At 34.3% G+C, this 26,977-nt stretch overlaps 1 protein-coding gene and 1 long non-coding RNA gene across 6 annotated transcripts in view; one reads left to right on the plus strand and one right to left on the minus strand.

Moving 5' to 3' along the window:
* Positions 1 to 26,977, plus strand: part of LOC309843112 — a 1,054,942-nt gene that overhangs the window by 195,290 nt on the left and 832,675 nt on the right. The window lies entirely within an intron of this gene.
* Positions 1 to 26,977, minus strand: part of SPATA6 (spermatogenesis associated 6) — a 150,539-nt gene that overhangs the window by 24,609 nt on the left and 98,953 nt on the right. For 2 of the 3 annotated variants that reach the window (XM_082686348.1, XM_082686350.1), the window contains 2 exons: positions 25,530 to 25,714; positions 21,394 to 21,493 (listed from right to left, as the gene is read on the minus strand). In XM_082686348.1, coding sequence (XP_082542474.1) covers positions 21,394 to 21,493; positions 25,530 to 25,714 — 285 coding nt within the window. The remainder of the gene's footprint in view (positions 1 to 21,393; positions 21,494 to 25,529; positions 25,715 to 26,977) is intronic. The other variant, XM_082686349.1, reaches the window with a different exon arrangement.

Here is a 26,977-nt window from a genome sequence, read left to right on the forward strand (position 1 = left end):
TACAGGAAGAAAAACATCTGCCAACATATACATTTATATCCAGTGAGGAAAACTTTCTCATAGATTTATGGATACATAAATAAACACCTAAGTAATAAAAATAAGTAAATAAAAATGAAAACAGACCGCGACAAAAAAATAGCAGACCCTTAGCAGACCTTGACAAAACAAAAACAAAAACAAAAACAAAAAAACACTAAAGGAAATTTTTCAGGCAAATGGGAAATGATCTAAAATGAAAAGAAAAGAAAAACTAAAAAGCATCAAAAGAGATGAATATGTAGGCAAATATAAATATTACTATACAAAATATGTAGGCCAATACAAATAAATATTATTATATGAAACAATAGTATCAATGCATTATTGGAATCCAAAATACAAGCAGAAATAAAATGTATCACAATAACTTTTAAAAGAAAGGAGTTTAAATGGAGTATAAGTATTCTAAAATTCTAGCATTATCAAAAAACTGGTAAAGAAAAGAAGTGTCTTAAATTATAACAGAGACGACATGTATTTTATGGGGCAACATTAAAAGAATAATGAGCAAATGCATACCCTATGAGTTAAAAGAGGGAGGAGAGGGAACAAAAATATCTTAGTCAAAGGAGACATACAGGAGATTTAAAAAACAAACATGAACAGATCCGTCAGAATATCAGTAATTAAGTGATTGCAGTAAATAAAAATAAGTACTCAATAATACAAAACTTAACTATATAAGACACACATCTTAACTATAAGGACACATAAGGGGTAAAAGTAAAAGAATGAAAAGTACCAATTGACATTAACCAAAAGAAAGTTGATATGCTTATTATAATATCAGACAAACTATATTTGAAGGCAAGAAGCTTTCCTAGAGGTAAAGACATTTCACAATGACAAAAAGGTCAATTAACCAGAAAAAAAACCTCACCACAGTTTAAACCTGTATGCATCCAATAACAGAGTTTCAGAATATGCAAAGCCTCTGGAATACCCATAATGGGGAAATAAAACCCAGAAAATACAGTGTGTTAGCAAGGCTATAGAAAACTAGAACTGAGAGAAAACCACTGATACTGGAACACTTTGAAAAAACTTTTTAGCAGTATATTCTACATTCCTTCTTATGACCAGCAATTCCACATTAGGTATATATCCAACAGGAATACATATATATGTTCATCAAAGAACATATACAATAATATTGATAGCATTACTATTAGTATTAGCCCCAAATAAAAAGAATTAACTGATAAATTTTGCTATTCTTACTGGAATACTATAAAGCAAAGGTTGGCAAACTATTCTTTGAAGGGCCAAATACTGTATATGTTCAGCTTTGCAAGTTATTTGTTCTTTGTCACAATTGCTCATCTCTGCTGTTGTAACTTGAGAATAGCCATAGATAATATATAAACAAATGGGTCTAATTCATGTTCCAATAAAACTTTATTTAAAATTTAAAAGTCTGGAATTTGTCTGTGGACTATAGCTTACTGATTCCCACTATATGATTATAAAAATGAAGCACATGCATGTCACAAACATAATGATCAGCAAAAGAAACTAAATACAAAAGGATGAATACATGATTCCATTTATGAAATGTTAAAAAACACATAAAACTTATCTGTATGTTGTTAGATATTAGAAGATAGGTTGTGTAGTGACTGAAAAGAGGCACCAGAGGCATTTCTTGGGTGTTAGTAATGTCATGTCTCTGACCTGGATGCTGTTTACCCATGGGTTCACTTTTTAAAAACTCACTGTGCTGTAGAATTTAGGATTAGAGTAATTATACTGAAATAAAAAATTTTTAAATTATCTAGAATAGCAGTATTAAAAATCCATGGGAAACATCTGCAAGAAAATTAACAGACAAGATTTCCCATGAACTCCAAAATATCAGGAGACATTCATAAACCCCCAGAAGGTACACGAGAAGGTAACACCATCTGTGGAGGATGAATCATAGGAAAACATTGAAGCATCTGATAAAAAAAAGTAAGTTCAAAGTAACAAAAAAGTATTCACTCAAAAGCTTGGTGGGTCAGTTCAGAAACTGAAACCGGAAGAGGTTTTCCCACTCTCCTAGTGATGAATACAAAGGATTTACAATAAATTCTGAAGAAGCTGGAGCAGTCTGGAAACTGTTAACTCAAACTAACATACCAAAGTCATCTTCCAAGATAAAACCCTCACTGAGTGTAAACATCTGGAAAAAGAATTCGGGGAGCCTGGGTGGCTCAGTTGGTTAAAGCCCCTGCCTTCAGCTCGAGTCATGAACCTGGGGTCCTAGGATCAGGCCTGTCAGGCTCTCCACTCTGTGGGGAGCCTGCTCCCCGCTGCCCCGCCCCACCTATCTGCCTATTTGTGATCTGTCTGTCAAATAAATAAATAAAATCTTTAAAACATATATAAATTGAACAGGGAAGTAAAAACAAAAAAAAAGAAAATTTTTATATAAGAACTGGGTAGAAAAAGAAAGCCAGGAAATACCAGAAACTAAGGTGCCATACTTTTGAACAAATGAGGAAGACAGAAAAAAGAGCTCTCAAACTACACATTTAGAAAAATTAATCTAAATCCTAAGTCCCTTTCTAAAAATTCAGAAAAAAATAATTTTATAAAGTAATCATCATAAATGGGTTAAATTTCATAAAAAGTTTTAAGGGGGGGGGGGAGACCAAATAAGAAGCCCTCAATGGAAGCATGCCAGAAAAGTCATGCTCACAAAACAGATGGAAAATATGTTACCTATGTCTTCATGGCCAGACAATTTGTCTTCCCAAGAGTAAATGATCTTATGAGAGAACAAGAAAAGTAGCTTTAATGTCTTTTTGATCTAGCCTCAGAAGTCATACACTGTTATTTCTTCCATAGTCTGTTGTTTGCACAGATCAGCCCTATTCCCATGTTGTGGGAAGAAACTACACAGGGGTGAAAATAGCAGTAGGCAAAAAAATCACTCGTAGCCATCTTTTACCCCAAGAGTTTAAAAATATATAAATTTAAAAAATTTAAAACAGCCAGTATAAGGATCTAACTGGGCTTGAAAAGCACATAGACAGGAGAGAATCTCTTACTACAGAGATAAATAACTAAAATCTACTCAGCCGCAAATTAAAAATGCTATAATTATAATTATAATTATAATGCTATAAGTGCAAACCAAATGGATGCCATAAAAATGAGGATGGACAAAGCAAAGGAACAAATCAGTACTACAGAAGATAAATTATGGAAAATAAAGAAGCTAAAAAGAGGAGGAAAACAAAGGTAATGGATCATGAAGGTAGATTTAGGGAACTCAGAGACTGATTAAAATGGAAAAACATTCATATAATAGGAGTCCCAGAAGATGAAAATAGAGGAAAAGGGGCAGAAGGTTTTTTTGAGCAAATTATAGCTGAAAACTTCCCTAATCTTGGGAAGGATACAGACATCAAAACCCAAGAAGCACAGAATACCTCCATTAAACTCAATAAAAGCTGACCATTGCCAAAGCATATCACAGTCAAATTCACAAAATATAGAGGCAATTAAAGATCCTAAAAGCAGCAAGGGAAAAAAAGTTCTTAACCTACAAGGGAAGACAGATCAGGTTCACAGCAGACCTATCCACAGCAACTTGGCAGGCCAGAAGAGGGTGGCAGGATATATTCAATGTGCTGAAAGGGAAAAGTATGCAGCCAAGAATACTTTATCCAGAAAGGCTATCATTCGGAATAGGAAAGAGAGTGAGTTTCTCAGACAAACAAAAACGAAGAGAGATCATAATCACTAAACCATCCCTATAGAAATATTACGGGGGACTCTTTTAGTGTGAAAAAAGACCAAAAGCAACAAAGACTAGAAAGGAGCACAGACCATCACCAGAAACACCAACTTTACAGGTAACCCAATGACACTAAATTCATACCTTTCAATAATCACTCTTAATGTAAATGGACTAAATGCTCCAATCAAAAGACACGGGATATCAGAATGGATTAAAAAAAAATCCATCTAAATGCTGTCTACAAGAGACTATTTTATTATTTTATTTTAAAGATTTTATTTGACAGAAAGTTAGTGAGAGAAGGAACACAAGCAGGGAGAGTGGGAGAGGGAGATGCAGGCTTCCCATTGAGCAGGGAGCCCAATGTGGGGCTCAATCCCATGCTAAAAGAAAGCTGGAATGGCCATACTTATATCAGACAAACTGGATTATAAAGCAGAGTGTAGAAGATAAAGAAGGGCATTTTATCATAATTAAGGGATCTATCCATCAAGAACATCTAACAATTGGAGCACCCAAATATATAAATCAATTAATAATAAACATAAAGAAAACTCATTAATAATAATACAGTAAAAGCAGAGGACTTTAACATCCCATTTACAGCAATGGACAGATAATCTAAACAGAAAACCAATAAGGAAACAATGGCTTTGAATGACACAATGGATTAGATGGACTTAAGAGATATATTCAGAGCATTTCATCTTAAAGGAGCAGAGTACACATTCTTTTTGGGTGCACATGGTACATTCTCCAGAATAGATCACATACTGGGTCACAAATCAGCCCTCAACAAGTATGAAAAGATCAAGATCATACCATGCATACTTTCAGACCACAACACTATGAAACTTGAACCACAAGAAAAAATTTGGAGAAACCTCAAATACATGGAGGTTAAAGAAAATCCTATTAAAGAATGAATGGGTTAACCAAAAAATTAAAGAAAAAAAAATAAAAAAACACATAGAAGCAAATAAAAACATAACAGTCCAAGACCTTTGGGATGCAGTAAAGGCAGTTCCCAAGAGGGAAGTATATTGCAATACAGGCTTATCTCAAGAAGCAAGAAAAGTCTCAAATACACAACCTAACACTACACCTAATGGAGCTAGAAAAGGAACTGCAAATAAAGCCTAAAGCCAGCAGAAGAGGGAAATAATAAACATTAGAACAGAAATAAATGATACAGAAATAAACAAACAAACAAAACCCCCAGAAGGACAGATCAATGATGCTAAGAGCTGGTTCCTCAAAAGAATTAATAAAGTTCATAAGCCCCTAGCCAGACTTACCAAAAGAGAAAGGGCCCAAATAGATAAAATCACAAAGGAAAGAAGAGAGATCACAACCAATACCACAGAAATTCAAACAATTGTAAGAGAATACTATGAAAAATTATATGCCAACAAACTGGGCAATCTGGAAGAAACAGACAAATTCCTAGAAACTTACAAACTACCAAACTGAAACAGGAAGATATAGAAAATTTGAAAAGACCCATAATCAGAAAAAGATTGAATCAATAACCAAAAATCTACCAACAAACAAAAATCCTGGGCCAGATGGCTTCCCAAGGGAACCCTACAACATTTAGAGAAGAATTTATACCGATTCTTCTCAAACGTTCAAAAAAATAGAAATGATAGGAAAACTTCCAAAGTCATTCTACGAGGCCAGCATTACTTGGATTCCAAAACCACACAAAGAACCCACTTAAAAAGGAGAATTATAGGTCAATATCCCTGATGCAGATGGATGCAAAAATTCTCAGTAAAATACTAGCAAATCAAATTCAACAGTGCATTAAAAAATTATTCACCACAATCAAGTGGGATTTATTCCTGGACTGCAAGATTGGTTCAATATTCACAAATCAATCAATGTGATATACCACATTTATAAAAGAAAAGAAAAAAAAATGATCTTGTCAATAAATGCAGAAAAAGCATTTGATAAAATACAGCATCTATTCTTTTTTTTAGATTTTTTTATAAACATATAATGTATTTTATCCCCAGGGGTACAGGTCTGTGAGTCACCAGGTTTACACACTTCACAGCACTCACCATAGCACATACCCTCCCCAATGTCCATAACCCCACCCCTCTTCCTCCACCATGCCATAAAAATGAGGATGGACAAACCTCAGTTTGTTTTGTGAGATTAAGAGTCACTTATGGTTTGTCTCCCTCCCAATCCCCTCTTGTTTCATTTCTTCTTCTCCTACCCCCCTAACCCCTCATGTTGCATCTCCACTTCCTCATATCAGGGAGATCATATGATAGTTGTCTTTCTCCGATTGACTTATTTCACTAAGCTTGATACCCTCTAGTTCCATCCATGTCATCGCAAATGGCAAGATTTCATTTCTTTTGATGGCTGCATAGTATTCCATTGTATATATATATATATATACCACATCTTCTTTATCCATTCATCTGTTGATGGACATCTTGGTTCTTTCCATAGTTTGGCTATTGTAGACATTGATGCTATAAACACTGGGGTGCACGTGAGCCTTGGGTTAACTACATTTGTATCTTTAGGGTAAATACCCAGTAGTGTGATTGCTGGCTCATAGGGTAGTTCTATTTTCAACTTTTTGAGGAACCTCCATACAGCATCTCTTCTTGATAAAAAACCCTCAACACAGCAACTGTAGAAGAAACATAACTCAACATCATAAAAGTCATACACAAAAGGCCCACAGCTAATACCATCCTCAGTGGGGAAAATCTGAGAGCTTTTCCTCCATGGTCAGGAACCAGACAAGGATGTCCACTCTCACCATTACTATTTAACATGGTACTGGAAGTCTTAGCCTCAACAGTCAGAAAGAAAAGAAATAAAAGATATCCAAATCAGCAAGGAAGAAGTCAAACTTTCATTATTGGCAGAAGAAATGATACTCTCTGTAGAAAATCTTAAACACTCCACCAAAGCATTGCTAGAAATAATACATGAATTCAGCGATGTTGCAGGATATGAAATCAATGTGCAAAGATCTGTTGACTTTCTATACACCAATAATGAAGCAGCAGAAAAAGAAATCAAGAATTTATTGCACTTGTTATTGCACCAAAAACAATGAGATTCCTATGAATAAACCTGACTAAAGAGGTAAAAATAGGTACTCTCAAAACTACAGAACACTTATATTAAATTAAATTAAATTAAAGAGGACACAAAAAATCAGAAAAGCATTTCATGCTCATGGGCTAGAAAAACAAACATTGTTAAAATGTCTGTACTACCCAAAGCAATCTATACAAAAAATGCAATCCCTATCAAAATACCAGCATTTTCCACAGAGCTAGAATAATCAATCCTAAAATTTGTATAGGACCACAAAAGACCCCAAATAGTTAAAAAAGACAAATAAACCTAGAGGGGATCATGATTCTGGATTTCAAGCTATATTATACAGCTGTAGTCATTAAGACAGTATGGTACTGGCAAAAAAGAGATACATTGTTCAACTGAACAGAACTGAAAACCCAGAATTGGAGCTGGACTATATGGTCAACTAATCTTCAATAAAGCAGGAAAGAATATCCAATGGAAGAAAGTCTCTTCAACAAATGGTATTGGGAAAAATGGACAGCAACATGCAGAAGAATAAAACTGGACCACTTTCTTACACCACACACAAAAGTAAATTCAAAATGGATGAAAGACCTAAATGTGAGACAGGAATCCATCAAAATCCTAGAGGAGAACACAGAAACCTCTTTGAACTCAGCTGTAGCAACTTCTTCCTAAACACATTTCCAGAGGTAGGGGAAACAAAAGCAAAAATGAACATCGAGATAAAAAGCTTCTGCACAGGGGCGCCTGGGTGGCTCAGTGGGTTAAAGCCTCTGCCTTTGGCTCGGGTCATGATCCTGGGCCCTGGGATCGAGCCCTGCATCAGGCTCTCTGCTCAGCAGGGAGCCTGCTTCCTCCTCTCTCTCTCTCTCTCTGCCTGCCTCTCTGCCTACTTGTGATCTCTGTCTGTCAAATAAATAAATAAACTAAAAAAAAAAAAAAAAAGCTTCTGCACAGCAAAGGAACCAAACAACAAAATTAAAAGGCAGGCTATGAAATGGAAGAAGATATTTGCAAACAACATACCTGATACAGGGTTATTATCCAAAATCTATAAAGAACTTTTCAAACTCAATATTAAAAAATATATAATCCAGTTAAGAAATGGGCATGGGACATGAATAGACACTTTTCCAACGAAGACATCCAGGTGGCTAACAGATGTGGGAAAAGATGCTCAACATCAGTCACCATGAGGAAATACAAATCCAAACCACAATGAGGTACCACACCACACTTGTCTGAATGGCTAAAATTAACAACAAAAGAAACAACAGTTGTTGGTGAGGATGTGGAGGAAGAGGAGACCTCTCACACTGTTGGAATATGAACAGGTGCAGCCAATGTGGAACAGTATGAATGTTCTTCAAAAAGTTAAAAATAGAACCACCCTATGATACAGCAATTGCTCTACTAGGTATTTACGCAAAGGATATAAAAATACAGATCCACAGGAGTACCTGTACATGCATCCTGATGTATTATAGCAGCATTATCACAAATAGCCAAACTACAGAAAGAGTCCAAATGTCCATCAATGGATGAATGGATAAGAAGATGTGGATGAAGAAGAATATATGTGTGTATGTGTGTGTGTGTGTGTGTGTGTGTGTACACACACACATATTTCTCATCCATCAAAAAGAATGAAATCTTGCCATTTGCAACAACATGGGTGGAGCTACAGTGTATTATGCTAAGTGAAATCAGTCAGTCAGATAAAGACAAATACCATATGATCTCACTTATATTTGAAATTTATGAAAGAAAACAGATGAACATATGGGAGGGGAGTGGGAAGGACAGAGAGAAACCAACCATAAGATATTCTTAATGATAGGGAACAAACACGGTTGGTAGAGGGAGGTAGAGGGAGGTAGATGAGTGATAGGAATTAAAGAGGGCACTTGTGATGAGCACTGGATGTTGAGTGTTTAAGTGATGAATCACTGAGCTCTACTCCAAAAATCAATATTGCACTTTATGTTAACTAAATAAAATTTAAATTGAAAAAGAAAAATTTAATTAATAAATAAAAAAATACAATATTCATAAAATAATGAAGGACACATGACATACATTGGTGAAAAAAGTCAATCCAGAATAATCAACACATGATGCATTCTGGTATTATTAGCAAACTTCAAAAAGGAAGGGGGAAAAAACACCACAATTGGATTTCTAAGCTAAAAGAGCAAGTCACTCACAAGGGGAAGAATGTTGGATTTTAAACAGATTTTGACAGCAACATTCTGGGTCAAAACCAAGTAACATACTTAAAATAAAAAAAATATAAGCCAAGGATTTTTATATCCAGCCAAAGTAACTTTCAGGTACAAAGATTACAGACAAAATATCATCTTTGTGCAACTCAGGGAATATTTGTCCCATGAGCCTCCTTAGGAATCTACTAGGGAAGAGCTTCAGACAACTGCAATGATTGGAGAAGACACTGATATAAAATGGCAAACATTAGTTATTTACACGTAGAACTTTAAATGAAGAATGTAAAGGAGAGTGTATATTATAGAATATTATAATGGTATATGCTCTGAAAAGGTAGCTGAGTATAGTTATGAAAAAACAGAAATGAGAAAAAATTCTTTAACTGTCTTCAATGATTGTATCTCCAATGGTAGTTTGTTATTTTTGTTCTGAGATCATTTTGTTACCACAGAAAATGAGGACTTGGGTTATATTCTAATTTTATCACCTTGAAAGCATCTGCATTCATGATTTCTGAATTACAAGATAAAGTCTACACATCTTAGTCTGGTTTTCCATGATCTGGCTCAATAAAGACCTTCTGCTTTACCTGGATTATTTCCACAAGGAGTTTTACCTAAAAACGTGCATTTCTGTACAGGATAGGCTGGTAGGATTAAGTCACATTTATTCTTATTTCTTCTATTTAAAGCATCTAGGCAAAAAATAATTGCTACATACAGCAAGACAGTGAGAAAGAGAGAATATGAACTAATCAGGCATTATGTGCTTACTGATGAAAGACAAAACATGACTCAACCTTTCTGTTTCTATTTAAGAGGTATTTTGAAATAAGCATATATTGACTTTTTACTCAACATAACAATCATTGTGTTCAATTATAATGTTTATTCTGTTTGTATTTAATGTACCTAACTGATATGGTTGGGTATAAATTTACTGTTTTCTATTTACCTGCCTATTCTATAGTCTGTGTTTCCCTCTATTTCTCTTATTTCTGCCAGAGGCACAAGTGTCTGGGATTTAGACATAATAGCAAAAGGACTGGGGTTTTCATTGAAGTGATCTTACATTTTCTTGAATAAAAGTGGAAATCATTTGCTTCCTTTTCACTTGGGATTTTATTTTCAATTAAATCTTTCCTGATCACTGACTTTCATTAACTTGTTTGAAGGTTTTCTTCATTGTTTAATGATTATCAAACTTTCAACATATTATGGTTTATTCTCCTCCATATTAGTCAAATGTTTAATGATTCATAAAGGACTTTTTTGCTGTCCCAGAATAGGTTGATATTTAAATAAAATCTTTGTGAAGTAAAAAATAAATAAATAAAATCCCCCCCCCTTCTTTTTTTTAGTTTGTAAAATTCTTTGTGAAGTAGAAGTAAATTTTTAAAACCCTGGTATTTACATTTAAGATTATATGTCTTTGTCTATGAGCATCCTTCAAGGAGGACCAACCTGAACTTTGATCTGACCGGTGTCCAAAGAGTGTGTTTGTGTGTGCAAAAAACAATGTCTATCTCTAAATATTAGTATTTATTTCTGTTTCTGAGCATGTATTCTGTTGATGGATCTTATGTTTGCATGTTTCCACATGTTTATGTTTGGGAATTTATATTATCTAACTTATGTGTATCAGATTGTACTTTTTGTGTTTATTTCTGTAGAGCTTAGTGGTTAAGATCAGAGAGTAAAAAGGGCACGTGATGTGAGTATATGAGCACTGGGTGTTATATTCAACTGATGAATTATTGAACACTACATCTGAAACTAATGATGTATTATATATTGGCTAATTGAATTTAAATGAAAAAAGCAAACAAAAAAAACCTCAATAAAAACATGCTGAAATGAAAAAAAGTATTAATCTAGATTCAAATCTTTGTTCCAATCATCTTAAATATCTATATGACCTTATACAAGCCACTTAACTTTTCTGAGTTCATCTTTAAAATAGTACTCCTTAATAGTAATTACGATTATTGCAATAATATGGAGTAACATATACAGAGTGACTGGGATGCAGTCAACATTTAATGAACACTTATTTCTATGTAATCAATTTGTTTTTCTCTGGAAAAACAATGACTTTAATTGTTTATGCTTTCTATTCTTATATTTAATCATATACTGTGCCACACTGTTTTTTTTTACTCTTTTATATTTATTTTCTGGTTTATTAAATAATCATTGGATTATAAAAGTTCCTGTGGACAGGAAATTTGCTTACATGCAAAAATCTCCAGTGCTGTGCATAGTGCCAGATACAGAGCATGCAGATATTTGGAGGAGAATGTTCAATATATATGAATTAACATAGGCAGAAAAATATGACTAATTTTAATAGTATGTGTTTAGGCTACCCCTAGAGTAAACCAATTTAAGATACTGGGATTAGTGCCTAGTTTAAGACAACTGCATTCATGTATGTATGTGTTTGGTGTGTGTGTGCATGTGCCTGTATGTAGTTTGTTTTTGTTTAAAGGCACAAAGAAGCTGCTTTAACAGTAGTACAAGTGGTGCCAAATTTCTGAGAGAATAGGTGAATTAAAGGTCTGTAAGAGACCTAAAGGTTTGTAAGATAATAAGTGAATTATATATAATTGTATGTTCAGCATAGAATAAAATGTTGGGAATCTATGCTTTGTTCAACCACATGTCCACTGCTGGAAGACAGAGAAATCAGTAGGGTTTTGGCAGTCTCACTATGCTAGATGTACAAAATTAAAAACCTGAGAGGTCAAAATCCAATGAGACATGATGGGTACAAAACTGAGCTAACTGTTCCCTTAAGATACCTGCAGAATGTCTGAATCAGTGCAGGGTGAAGGGACAAAAAGCTAAGCAGAAAGTATTTGAAAAGCAGAAGGGATTTTCTGCTGTGTTGCCTAAGAAGAATTACACATAGTACGCTATGTGAGGAAAGGAGCCTATAATCATATCAGCTCTCGGTTAAAAGCCCAAAGAGCTGAAATTAAGAACTTAGAATGGTTGACCTGAACAAGGGTTTGAGCTGAGCGGTCCATCTACATATAATGCAGATTTTTTACAGTACTATAAAAATATTTTCTCTTCCTTATGATTTTCTTAATAACATTTTCTTTTTTCTAGCTTACTTCATTGTAAGAATACAGTATATAGTACATACACAAATGTGTTAATTGACAGTTTTATGTTATTGGTTAGACTTCTGGCCAACAGTAGGCTATCAGTAGTTAAGTTTTGGGGGGTCAAAAGTTATACACAGATTTCTGTGCAAGGGGGTTGTGGAGCCTCTGAACTCTGTATTGTTTAAAGGTCAACAGTAGTTTAACTTTTTATTTTTGAATATTTAGATTTACAAAACAGTTGCAAAAAGAAAAGAGTTCTTGTACACAGGAACTTCACCCTTCACCCATGTTCTCAATATTAACATCTTATATAGCCACAGTTCATTTTGCAAAACAAAGAAATCAATATTAGTACAGTAATTAGCTACATTGCAGATTATACTTGGAGTATACTAGTTTTTCCAGTAATGCACCTCTATTCCGGGATACAACAGAGGATACCATGATGCTTTTGGATCATTTCTCCTCAGTCTCCTCCAAACTGTGACAAGTTTCTGTTCTTCCTTGTCTCTCATGACCTGGACGGTTTGGAAGAATACCAGTCAGGTATTATGTATAAAGCTTCTTAATTTGATTTTGTCTGATATTTTTTCATGTTTAACTAGAGTTATGGGCTCTGGGAAACAATGTCACAGAGCAGTGCCCTTCATATCGCCTGATATCAAGGAACACCGGATGTCAGCATGAGTTATCATTACTGATGTTAACCTTGACCACTTTCGGGGTGCCTGGGTGGCTCAGTGGGTTAGGCCGCTGCCTTCGGCTCAGGTCATGATCTCAGGGTCCTGGGATCGAGTACTGCATCGGGCTCTCTGCTCAGCGGGGAGCCTGCTTCCTCCTCTCTCTCTCTCTCTGCCTGCCTCTCTGCCTACTTGTGATCTCTCTCTGTCAAATAAATAAAATCTTTAAAAAAACAAAACAAAAACAAAACAAACAAAAAAAACTTTGACCACTTTGTAAAGGTGGTGTCTGCCAGATTTCTCAAGTTACAATTTCTCCTTTCTATGCTCTCTTCAACAGAAACAAATCACTAAGTCTAGCTCACACTGGAGGGAGGAAGAATTAAGCTCTTCCTCATGGAAGGGGCCATATCCATAATTATTATTTACAAATCTCCTATAAGGAAGATGTGTCCATTCTCCTCCTCAGTCATTCATTGTTTCATTTATATCAATATGTATTCATGGGCTTTATTTTATTCTTTGGGTTATAATCCAAATATTGCTATTTATTTGTTGCTCAAATTATTCCAGCAATGGCCATTGGGACTTCAGATTGGCTCCTATGTTCTTTTGATATAACCCTGTCCTCCTCGCTCCCCTTTCCTTTTTTTTTTTTTAAGTGATTCTTCACTTTCCATGCTATAAGATGTTCTTCTGTCCTAATCTGTTTTTTGTCTGCCCCAGCCCCAGAATCAGCTACTGCTCCAAGAGTCCTGGCAACTTTTACTGAATACAGGTATTTAGAAACCAAGATCTGGGAGCTGGGTGTGCTCATTGCTACTGGATTGTCATTCCTGTTAGGCCCTTCTGGAGGACAAAAGTAGGAAATACAGATGTGTACTAACCCAAATACACTCATATCTGTATTTGAGTCAATCTATCTGTATGCATACTAAAATAAACATGAATTAAACTGTTACTTTAGACACTAAAATCATAGGTTCACCTTGTTTGTCAAATGTCTTTTCTCACAGTGAAAAACGTGGTTGTATTTATCTATGACTTCTTTACTTGTTTGTTCAACTCTCATATAAATGTAAAGTATTCTTAGAATTGCTAATCCATACCCCTGTATGAAACACACTTAGCTATTAGAGCAGGGGTTGGCAAACTTTAACTCCCATGGTAATTCTGGCCCTTTTGTCTGATATGTAAAAGTAATTTTTATCTTTACATTTAAAAGATGGGAGGAAAGGTTTCATGAAAATAACATGAAATTCACATTTTAGTGCATATGGATAAAGTTTACTTGGAATACAGACATACTAATCTGTTTACCTATTGTATATGTCTGCTTTACTGCTATAACAGCAGAGCTGAGTAGTATGACAGAGACCCTATGGCACAATAAATATTTACTCTTGGGGCACCTAGGTGGCTCAGTTGTTAAGCATCTGCCTTCAGCTCAGGTCATGATCCCGGGGTCCCAGGGTCCTGGGGTCCCGGGATTGAGCCTCACACTGGGCTCCCCACTCAGCGGAAAGCCTGCTTCTCCCTGTCCCCTCCCTCCCTGCTTGTGTTCCCTCTCTCTCTCTGTCAAATAAATAAATAAAATCTTAAAAAAAAAATTTACTCTCTGGCTCGTTGCATAAAATGTTTGTAAATCCCTGCGAAAGAATATAGTGATTAAATAGTTCTTTTTGTCTTTATCCTCACAGTATCAACCCAAACCCTATAGTCCAAAATTATTTAGGTAAGCTAATTTATAGCTATATCTTGTATTTTTAGGACTTTTAGATTAATTTGGTATAATCTGCATTAAATCCTCAGAAGCCCAAACATCACACTTGATGTTTTTTCTTTTATTTTTCATTCAGTAAAGTTCTCTCTCTCTGATGTACATTTCCGGCAGTTTTTCAAAGAAAAGTCACATGTTAACAACTTCAGTACCTAGCAGCTCCAACACCCTAAAAATCTCTCTGTGAGCCTGGTTCCTTTGTAGTCAACTTCTCATGCCTCTCCTATACTTTGCTATTTCAGCAATGTCATATAAATAAAATCATACAATATGTAGCTTTGGAGTTCTAACTTCTTTTATTTAGCAAACTGAATTTAAGACTAACCATGTTGTTGTATGAATTTATAAGCCCACATTTAAAAAAAAAGATGTATTATTTTAGAGAGGGGGGAGGGACAAGCAGAAAGAGAGAGAGACAATATCAAAAAGACTCCTCACTGAGCACGGAGCCTGATGCGGGGTTTGATCCCATGACCTTGAGGATCATGACCTGAACCAATATCAAGAGTTGGACACTTAACTGACAGCCACCCAGTACCCCTTATAGCTCACTCCTTTTCACTGCTGAGTTATAGTCCATTTAATGGCTATACCATTGTTTGACCTTCATTTGTCTTTGAAGAGTATATTGGTTGCATCTAATTTTGGGCAATTAAAAATATACTTACTATAAACATTCATGTACAGGTTTTTCTGTGAACATAAGTTTTCAGTTCATTTGGGTAAATACTTAAAAGCAGGATTGCTGGGTTTTATGATAAGTGTATTTAACCTTATACAAAACTGCCAAGCTGTCGTGTGGCTATAACCATTGGGCTTTCCCACCAGCACTGAATGAGAATTCCTATTGCTCCATATCCTTCACAGCATTTACTAACACAAGTTTTTTGGGGGGTTTTGTTTCTGTTTAACAATTCTAATAGGTAGCAGTGATATTTCATTGCTGTTTTAATTTGCATTTCTTTTTTTTATTTTTATTTTTTTAAAGATTTTATTTATTTATTTGACAGAGAGAGAGAGATCACAAGCAGGCAGAGAGGCAGACAGAGAGAGGAGGAAGCAGGCTCTCCGCAGAGCAGAGAGCCCGATGCGGGGCTCAATCCCATGATGCTGGGATCATGACCTGAGCTGAAGGCAGAGGCTTTAACCCACTGAGCCACCCAGGCGCCCCTAATTTGCATTTCTATAATGATTATTGTGCTTCTTTTCATGTTTATGTGGTGAAATGTCTGTTCAGATATATTGCCCATTTTTATTTGGGTTATTTTCTTGCAACTGAGTTTGAAGAGGATTTTTTTTTTTAATTCTGGATAAAAATCCTTAATTATATTTGTGATTTGAAAATATTTTCATCCAGACTATGACTTGTCATTCTATTCTTTTAATATTATCTTTCAGAGAACGAAAATTTTTATTTTTAATCAAGTTCACTTTATCAATTTTTTTATGGATCATGGGTTTGTTGTCATATGTTTATAAAAAATAAAAATTAAAAAAAATGAAAAAAAGTAATTTACAAATATAGATTTTTCTACTATGTTTTAGGTCTATGATCTATTTTTAAATGTGCATTTTTAAAACTCCAGAACCATGCATTGAAAAGACAACAAATGCAAAATCTTTAGTTGACTTTGTACTTTTGTCAAAACTCAGTAGACAGTATTGATGTGGGTCTATCTCTGGGGTATCTATTCTATTCCTTTGACATATGTGTCTACTGTTTAGTCAACAACACAATGTCTTCATTGTTGTGCTTTATAGTAAGTCTTAAAATTAGGCAGAGGGTCCTCCAACTTTGTTCATTTTCAGATTGTTTTTGTTTTTTCAATTTCCTTTGTTCCTCCCATATACATTTTAGAATCAGCTTGTCAATTTCTATTAAAAAGTTTGATAGGGTTTTAATTATGATTGAACTGAATCTAGAGATCAGATTGGGGAAAACTGCCATCTTCATATGGAGTCCTCCAATCTGTGAACATGGTGTAGTTTTTCATTTAGTTCTATCTTCTTTGATTGCTTCCAACAGCATTTTGTAGTTCTCAGAATGCAAATGCTGCACATATTTTGTTAGGATTATACCTAAGGACTTCATTACCAGGTGCTACTGTAACTGGTTTGGATTTCCTAATCTAAAATTCCAACTATTCATTTCAGATATATAGGAAAAAATTGACTTTATTCATATTTTATGACCTTGCTAGCCTCACTTATTAGTTCCAGCAGCCTTTCTGGAGCTCCTGTGGAATTCTCTGCAAAATCATATCCTCTGCAAATATAAGGTATTTTTTTCTTATTTTCCAATCTGTATCCCTTTTATTTCTTTTTCTTATCTTCCTGCATTGTCTAAAACTCCCAGTATGATGTTAAAGGAATGTTAAGAGAGGGCATCCTTGTTTCTGAATTTAGGGGAAAATATTCACTCTTTCACCATTAAGTATAAAGTGTTAGCTGTAGGTTTTCAAAGACGCTCTTTATTAGATTGATAACGTTCCCTTCTACCTGAATTTTACTAAGAATGTTTATCAAGGGGGCGCCTGGGTGGCTCAGTGGGTTAAGCCGCTGCCTTTGGCTCAGGTCATGATCTCAGGGTCCTGGGATCGAGTCCTGCATCGGGCTCTCTGCTCTGGCAGGGAGCCTGCTTCCTCCTCTCTCTCTCTGCCTGCCTCTCTGTCTACTTGTGATCTCTGTCTGTCAAATAAATAAATAAAATCTTAAAAAAAAAAAAGAATGTTTATCAAGAATAGAGTTTGATTTTGTTAGATACTTGTTCTGTGCTTATTGAAATGACATACAGAAGAATTATGTTTTTTCTTATTTAACCCATCAGTAAGATGAACTTATATTGCATTTCTAGAAGGAGACCACTTGATTATGATATACTTTCATTTTTATGAACTGATGGATTTGATTTGCTAGTGTGTTGTTGAGATTTCTGCATATATGTTCATTAGGGATTCTGGTCTGTATTTTTCTTTTCTTTTTATGTCATAGTCTGATATTAGGGAAAATACTGATTTCATAAAAGGTTTTCCTTTTACTTTCTGTCTGGTAAGACAGAAATCTTCTTAAAGATTTGGTAGAATTCACCAGAGAAACCATCAGGGTCTGGTGTTTTCTTTTACATAAGATTCTTAACTTCAAATTCAATTTCTTTAATAGATATACAACTGCTGAGATTATCATTTTCTTCTTGAGTTAGTTTTGGTACTTTATGTCTTTCAAAAAATTCTTGAAAAGTTATGTCTTTCATAAAATTTCAAATAGTTTTAACATCAATATAAACACAAGACAGGATTAGCAGATTAGAGGACATTTCTAACAAAAGTATCCAAATTAGGGAGGGAAAAAATAATTAAAAGTATCTTTAAAAAAGCACAAGATACATATGAGTCTAAAAATCTAAAAAATCTTTTTTTTTTTAAAAGATCTTATTTATTTATATGACAGACAGAGATCACAAGTAGGCACAGAAGCAGGCAGAGGGAGAGGAGGAAGCAGGCTCCCTGCTGAGCAGAGCACCTGATATGGGGCTTGATTCCAGGACCCTGGGATCATGAACTGAGCTGAAGGCAGAGGCTTTAACTCACTGAGCCACCCAGGTGCCCCTAAAAAATCTTCTATAAGTCTAAACATCTAATGTAAGTATAACTGGGAGTTCCAGAAAAACAGACACTGGGGCATAAGAACGCTTTAAAGAAAGAATGGCTACAGGTTTTCCAAAACTAATGGAAAATATCAACCTACAAATTTAGGAAGCTCTGAAAACTTAACATAGAATCAATCCAAGAATGCCAAATGTAGGTATATAATAGTAAAATTACTAGACACAAAGTTGAGGAGTAAATCTTAAATACAACAGAGAGGGGGAAAATCCCCATATTACTTCAAAGGTGTAATAGCTTACTTTCTAAGACATACAAAGAAAGCGAGAAAACAATGGAATAGCTTCTTTAAAACACCAAAGAAAATAACTACCAACCAACCAACTACCTACCAACCAACCATTTATTTATATCCAATAAAATCAACCCCCATAAAAATAAAACCAAGATGTTTTCAAACAAAATCAGAATTGATAGCCAGGAGAATATCATAAAAGATGTATTAAAGGCAGAAGGAAAATGACTGTGGAATTCATATGGGAACATGGAATTACAGGAAAGAAAGAAGAATAATAGAAAGGCTAAATAAGGGGCTAATATGAATAAACATTACTAAATAAATAAAATTAATTTCTTGTGTGTTTTATATATGTAGACTTAAAATACATGACAAAAATGTGCAAAAAAGGGGGCAGGTTAAAAAGGGTTAAATAATTTAGGGCCCCATTATAAGGGAGAGGTCAATGAAAAAATAATTTGTCATGAATACATGTTGAAATCTGTAGAGCAACCAATAACAGAAAAGTTAAAAATAAATAACAAATAAAAAGGTAAGTAAGTTATAAAAAATACTAATCCAAACCAAAGCCACATCAATTTATATAGAAGTTCAAGATTTTAATTCTTCAAAAAAACCTTGTGCTACTCATAAGATATGCACTTCAAATATATTGATAAAAACAAAAAGTGGAAAAATACATACCATGCCAAGACTAGCCAAAAGGAAAACTAGCCAAAAGAAAGCCATTGTAACTCTATAAATATCAGATCAAACATACTGTCACACAGGAATATTGCTAGAAAGGAAGAGATGAAGAACCTCCATAATAAAAGGTTCATACCACAGTCTGAAATCTGTATCCCACCAATGACATAGCTCCAAATATGTAAAATTAACATAACTAGAAAGAAATCTTGAGGCTTAAACCTTCGTTGGAACTTGATACCTTTCTATCATGATACAGAAAAAATAATTTTCATCAGATCATATATTTAAATGGGAAAGAAAGCCTTTAGAGGAAAATACAGGAGACAGTCTTGAAGTACACAAAATTTCTAAAAATGTTAACAATAAACCATAATGAATTGAATTCATTAGGATTAAGAATTTTACATCAACGATGTCATTAAGAGAATAAAAAGGCAAGGCACAGAGTGAAAAAAGACAATTACAAAAGATATAATTAAAAATTCATGTCAAGGGTCTATATGGAACTCAACAAAAAAAACCAAAAGGAGACAATTCAGTACAAAAATTGGTAAATGACTTGAACAAGTACTCACAAAAGAGAATAGCCAAAGGCCAATAAGTATACTCATTAGTCATCAGGAAATAGCAAACTGGAACTATCATATGATAAACTACTTCTTACTTACCCAAAGGGCAAAATGAAAACACAAACAGGCACAAGTACACGTGCGCACACACACACACACACCAATCAAGTAATGGTAAGGATGTGGAGCAAGTATAACTCTCACACCCAGGTTGTTAAAATCACTTGAAAAATTCTTTAACAGCACCTTCTAAAGCTGCTTCTAAAGCATACCCTATGACTGGGCAATTGCAAATGGGAAGAATACATAGACACCCAAATAAGAATACATACATACCCCAATAAGAAGAATACAATGATACCCAAAGTATGCATAAAATGCTTATAGCAGGTCTATAATAGCCCAAACCAGAAACAACCTGAATATCCATCAACAGAGGAATAAATAAGTCAGCAGTAGTATTTTCATATAATAAAATACCATATAGCAGCAAAAGTGAAGAACTATTGTTAAATATAATGTCTGTAGTACAAAGAAGTCTGAATTGTGAAGTCAAAGTGAAACAAGTCAGAGAAAAAAGTAGATAACGTAGGATTTCATTTATATAAAGATTAAAACACACAACACTAATCTTGCTATTAAAAGTTAGGAGAAGGTTTATCTTTGGAGTGAAAGTAGCTGAGAGACAAGAGGAGAAGTTTCTGCAGAGCTGATATTTTTTTTTTCTTGACTTGGTAGATGGTTTACACAGGACTGTGCTGATTTTATTGCAATTCATAAAGTTGTTACTTATGGTTTGTATCTTTTCCATATGTATACTGTACTTTGAAAACAAGCTTAATTTAAAGACAGGATGCATATAGAAATTTAAAACTGTACAAAATAATAGAATGTCACATAATCCAGTCACATCATTAGGACCAAGCCTAGTACCCAACAGGACACTCATGATAAATGATTGTTTCTTAAACTACTGAATGAAACAAACAAAAAAAGCAAACACAAAAAGAATACACTGTAATTATTCCCCAGCTGTCCTTCATAAATGTTTATTTGCCTTACCCAGAAAATATTCTCATATTGATGTTCTCTAGTATTAAACCCAGTAAACCTGATCTGCTCTTTTCCTCTTTTAAATTTTTAATTAACACAAAAATCAATTCAGAAACTGCTTCAAAATAATTGTATCTCACCCCATGTCCCCTTGTTCTACCATTTAGAATAAAAACTATTTGTGGGAAATGGAATTTATACTAGGCCACAAAACAAGTCTCCACACTTTGAAGGCTATGAAATAATTATCATAAAGTCACTACTTACTGACTATGAGATAATTATTCGTAACATTGTTTAGAGTTCAGATGATGTCAAACATTTCACATAATGACTCAGGTCAAGCAGGAAGTTAGAGATGTTGCCTTTAGCAAAACCCCTGACTTCCGTCGAATGGAGGTTGTATCTTTTTTTCTTCTCTTTCCAGTGATTAACTATTACAGGCTTTTAAGCATCTTCACTGGTTTTCTTGCCCAATTAGAAAAGGCCTTCAAGAGAAAATTTTAGAAACTAACATATAAATGTCTTTGATGAGCCTGATGTGATTTCAAGACATTTTTTACCCGGTCATGGATCTCATCGCAGTTTGAAGGTGAACACCAATCAGAATGGAATCTGTGGGCATAAAAAACAAAGGTGACTTGTAGCCAGAGGGAGAGAAAAATAAATCTTTTCAAATGCCAGACACAGAAAGTCATTTTCCCCTTATCCTTGTGTGATAACACAGAAAGATTAAAATGGCATATTTTCTTCATTGAGACCAAGGATGAGAGGCAGATGTAAAATCAGGCACTGGTTCTCTGCAGAAGTATTGAGTCTTCATAATATGTGTAATTAGTAGTCTTAATAAAGTTTGGTGTGAATCAAGGAAAGCATACCTATATATCTGACCATTTAATTATTTCCTTACATAAGTCTTCAGAATTTATCAAGAAATAAAGATACAGATGTTCAGATTAGAACAATAATTCCAAGTATAGTGTCTTTAAAATTAGTTCTTATTTTCCAGTAATTTAATCCCACTTTCTTAAATTATGTGGGAAAAATTCCTTTCTGTATACAGAAAAATAAAACTAGTTTTATGAAATGAAGCAAAATGTTTAAATAGATGAAAATATTTAGAATCCAAACATGTTCTTACGCTTTCATAATACAGAGGAACATAAAAATTGAATAATCCCCTCTTAGCACAGATATCACTCCCCTAGTCTCTTCTGTGTGTGTGTGTGTGTGTGTGTGTGTGTGTGTGTGTGTGTTTAAAGTGAATACTGAAAAACAGGAAAGGAATATGTGGCTTTTATTAAAATCTGAGTTTTGGAATTACAGAAGAAATAATGCAACCATTCTTCTTTCTAATGTCCTTACCAAACTCAAAACTGGCATTAGTTTAACTAAGCTAGTTAATATTTACCTTATACAAGGAATAATGAATATTCATATCTCCAGGTCCACCTTGATTATAATTCATCTATATCAAACGTTATTGATAATTCCTTTAAAAAGGAATGGGTACTAAAATGCTAAGTGCTTACATCTTTGCCTTTTTTTCTCCCAGCTTGTTCTTACAAAGTTATAAATTTATATGTTTATACAAAGTATAAACTATTAAGCAGGAAAAATGACTTATATGATCTGTTTCAAAGAATGCTATCAATAATGGATGATCAACTATATCTAAATTTTAATATCCTACATTTGTAAAAGGAAGTGTTACTGCATCTACACAAAAATATTGTCTGACTTTGTCATTTGCTATATACGTAACCCATTTTGAAAATCTGAGATCCAAATATGCAGTTCCAAGAGGATCCCTTCAGTATACTATTCAAGGATCCACTAGTCTGTGCTGTGGTATAAGAAATGACTACCTAACTATATTTAACTTCATTTACAAAATTCAAAACCACAAGCATAATTAAAAGGAATATCAGCTTCTTTTTAATTAGATTTCCTAGTATTTCTAAGTCTGATTTTAGTAATAACTCTATAGCCTAATACAAATGATAAACCATAATATTAATATTTACACTTGGAGGAGAACACTGTTTCTGAAATGTAACACTTATAATAAAAATTGCAACCATTTTATGTGTGTTAAATCTATTGGAGATATTTTTTTAAATGGGCTTAAAGCAAAAAGCACCTTCACTATAAATAAAGAAGTTCATTTGCTTACAGTCACTAATAGAGTTTTTGAAAGTCTGTTTATTCACATACATGATTAAGGAGTCAACATTTTACAGTAATCTTAGAGGAAAACTTATTTCATCTTAATGAATAATTACCAAGATAATCTCTTATAGCTATATATTCTGTCACACTCCTAATTTTGCTGGGGACATACAATCTACATTTACATCAGCTTAAATTGTGTACTGATTCCACTGGATTTTATAAACACCCTATAAGTATACTGCTCAGTGACCTAAAAAGTCATATCAGAGAACGTCTTATATTTAAAGGTGTGGTACTGTGTGTGCTAAAAAGGATGAAATGTTTTTCTTCCTAGTAATATGTCCTATAGACATTTTAATTTCTTTGGTAAGTAAATCTGAATATTTTTTGGAACATACTCTCAAAGTAGAGGTGTTCTTCTTTAGTGAAAGTAGAAAGGTTTATCCATCCTAAGGCATACCCCAATATAAATTTATTAACTTATTTAGATGAATTTAAAACTACAATGTCATTATATTCTTTTATTTTAGAAGCACCTTAACCTTCCTCAAGTGATAGGTGAAATGGTCATGTTTAAGATTAGAGCTATTCATTTCCTTCTAGAAAAGAATTATATCTATTACTAACCATCATGATAAATGTACAAATGCCGCTCATTACTAGAAGCCATCACTTCCACTGGAATGTGAAAAAGGGACAGTTGACTTTAGCTCACCTCAGTGAAGACTTTTTGAGTATAGCCTCAATGAAGAATTTTATCAAATTGGGAAGACAGGCTTCAGAAGCTGGGACAAAATTACAGGTAAGGATAAAATAACATGGGACTAAAATTCATACTGTACTACAGTGGTAGACAACTGGAGAACTATGCAAAATAGAAGAATAAAACAATGTTTATAAAAACATATCCAAGGAGATATGAGTAAAAAGTTTCTTGAAAATCTACAGAGGTGGCAAAGAACCTAATGAATAAAATCACAAGTGCTTAATTCTAAAGGTACAGAAAAAGAGAGTAGCACTGACCGCACATCTGAACAGACATGGAAATTAAAGAAAGTCCCCTGACAACTGAGACACAAGTTACTAGACTTCAGCACGAAAATCTCTCTTCAAAGGTCTCTCTTGAACTTTAAAGCCTACAGAAACATAAATATGTATCTCTCTCTAAATACAGAGATACATCTTTTAATCTATCTGTCCTATCTATGAACTCCATGATACCTCAGGCAGGATTCTATTGGCCTAGAAGCAACATTAATCAAAATTCCCCATCTCAGGGTTAGGGTCTCCAGCAGACCTCCATACATCCATCTGAATGCTTATAGGGCAAAGAAAGAAAACAGACAAATCTATCTCTTCAGAATAGAGATGCTTTAATACAGCTTCCAAACTGATACACTCTTGCTCAGATCATCAGTTTTGAGATGAACTTTCTGACAGGCTATACATTTAGTTTGAATTTTGTCAATTATGTCCGACGGTTGTAATAAGCCGTACAAATTTAGTGTGTTACATTAGCTTTTTTATACCATCTGTAAAGACAGATTTTATTTCCATTTGTTGATAGCATTTCTCTTAGGTGTTCAAATTTCTATAAAATTTTTTAACTAAAGTTTTTTTTTTTTAATTTATGACAACTCTGTTTTCTACATTACTATTAGTGAGTGAGGCAAGGAATTTCCAACTTGAATTTAACAATGACAAAAACCAATGAAGAGGAATTATTTCTTTCACATTCAGTTGTAACAAGTGTCTAACTTTGGTTGCCCAAGGTTTTTTAGAAGGACGGCTGGAATCTTTACATGGTTAAGATTTCCTGGGGAGTTGCGGGAGAGTTGTTTGAGGAAATCAGGTACCATATACCAACGATATATGGCATCATCATTACCACTAAAAGGAAAGTATAACCTATGCTATTTTTATGCATTAGCGATATTCATATGTTAAATCCCTATGAGTCTCTTGAAAACAAACCAACGTGTACTATTTTTCACTTTCATGAATTACAGTATTTAAAGATTTTATTTATTTATTTATTTGAGAGACAGAGAGAGGGAGAGAGACAGCATGAGAGGGGAGAGGTCAGAGGGAGAAGCAGACTCCCTGCCAAGCAGGAAGCCCGAAGTGGTATTTGATCCTGGGACTCCAAGATCATGACCTGAGCCGAAGTCAGTCACTTAACCAACTTAGCCACCCAGGCGCTCCTGAATTACAGTATTTAATTAGGGTTTAAGTGACTCTAATTAATAAACTCGCCAATAATTAATAAACTTACTTCAAGAGGACTGGGTTGGGGAGGAGTATCTAGTACCATATAATATGTATTATGTCATGTTCTAAACAAAAATTAAGCCCTTTAATAAAAGATCGAATTATACTTGTATGAATAATCATTTCACATACATAATTGCTGTCTTGTCTTTTCTAATGATGATTATTCAAAAAAATTAGTACAGAAAGAGAGACTAAGCTTTACCTTTCCCTGAGAGAAGCTCGATTTAACACAGGGCTGGGAGAATGCTTTGGCATCGTTGAGGGTGCTGAATGGACGAGTAAGGTCCTTGCTGAATGCTGGGGCTTGCTACATGACCGTGAGCTTAAGTACTCATCACACCTTTCCAAAGACTCATCAAAGTCTCTTCCATGGGGTGTCCTGATAACCTGTTTAAAAAATATTTGTATACACACAATAAATGTGGTAATATTATACATACACACAACCTGAGAACATTTTTAAGAGTTAAAAAAAAAGTATAATGTCATAGCTGTACTTGAAGGTAAATTTCAGAATGTAGCAGTCATCATTATCATTGTAAGATTAAATACTGAATATATCTGGATTGTTCATTCTACATGTCTAAAATTTATAAAACCTTATCAATTCCAAGGGCCTTTGAGTAGTAGTGGGGTAAAGGTAGGGGTGTACATATAAACAAAGGACAATACACAGAAACTAATTATAGCCCAGTTTAGCTATGAGGTCAATCAGAACAGAATTCCACCCCAATACTCATACATTGATTCATTTGTTCTGGGAACAAATGAGTAAGTCAGGACCGAAAAATTAATTCCTACCCTTACTATGTGGAACTTCGATTCTAATAAAATTTACATTCCACTAAGAATACAGTTTTAAAAACACACACATACCAAGGTAAGTAAGTAAAATATATAGTATGCCTAAGGATGGTAAGTAGCATGAGAAGAAAATAAAGCAGGGAAGGGGATAAGAAGTGCTGATAGGTGGTGTGGGAGGGGTATAGAAGGAAGGAGTTGCAATTTTAAATAGGATAATCAATGGGGACCTCACAGAGAAAGAGAATATCTTAGTAAAGATCTAAGGAGTAAAGGCCTGAAGACCTTAGTAAAGAACACAAGACAGAAGTCATGGGGACATCTATAGGAAGATCATTCCAAATGAGGGAAAAAAAAAAAATTAAAGACCCTGTGAGGTGGGGTGGAGAGCATGGCCTGGTATATTAGAAATAGCAAAGAAACTAACAACACTGAACTAAATAGTAGGCAGTGAAGTTAAAAAGGTAGATTTAAAGGATTTAGGCTTCTATGTTGTGACTTTTTTGTTTTTGTTTTTTTTTTTAAATGAGTTCTCCCTGGCTACTGTGTTAAGAACTGTCTACAGAGGTGCCAAGGGCAGAGGCAGGGAAATCAGCTTGGAATTGATTACAATAAAATATGGAAAAGGATGTTGGACTGTATCAGAGTGATAATGGAGGTGAAATATGATTAGACTCAAAAGGCATTTGAAAGATAGAGCCAACAGGATTTGCTGATGGACTGGATGTCAAAGATAACACTAGTCTTTCAGCCTAATCAACCTGAAGAGTTGAGTTCTTATGATTTAGTTATAACCTTCCAACTGGAAGGATGGAAGGATGTTAAGAGTCTGTCTTTTGGACATGTTGA

Source organism: Mustela nivalis, assembly GCF_964662115.1.
Source record: "Mustela nivalis genome assembly, chromosome: 10".
NCBI classification, from domain to species: Eukaryota; Metazoa; Chordata; class Mammalia; order Carnivora; family Mustelidae; genus Mustela; species Mustela nivalis.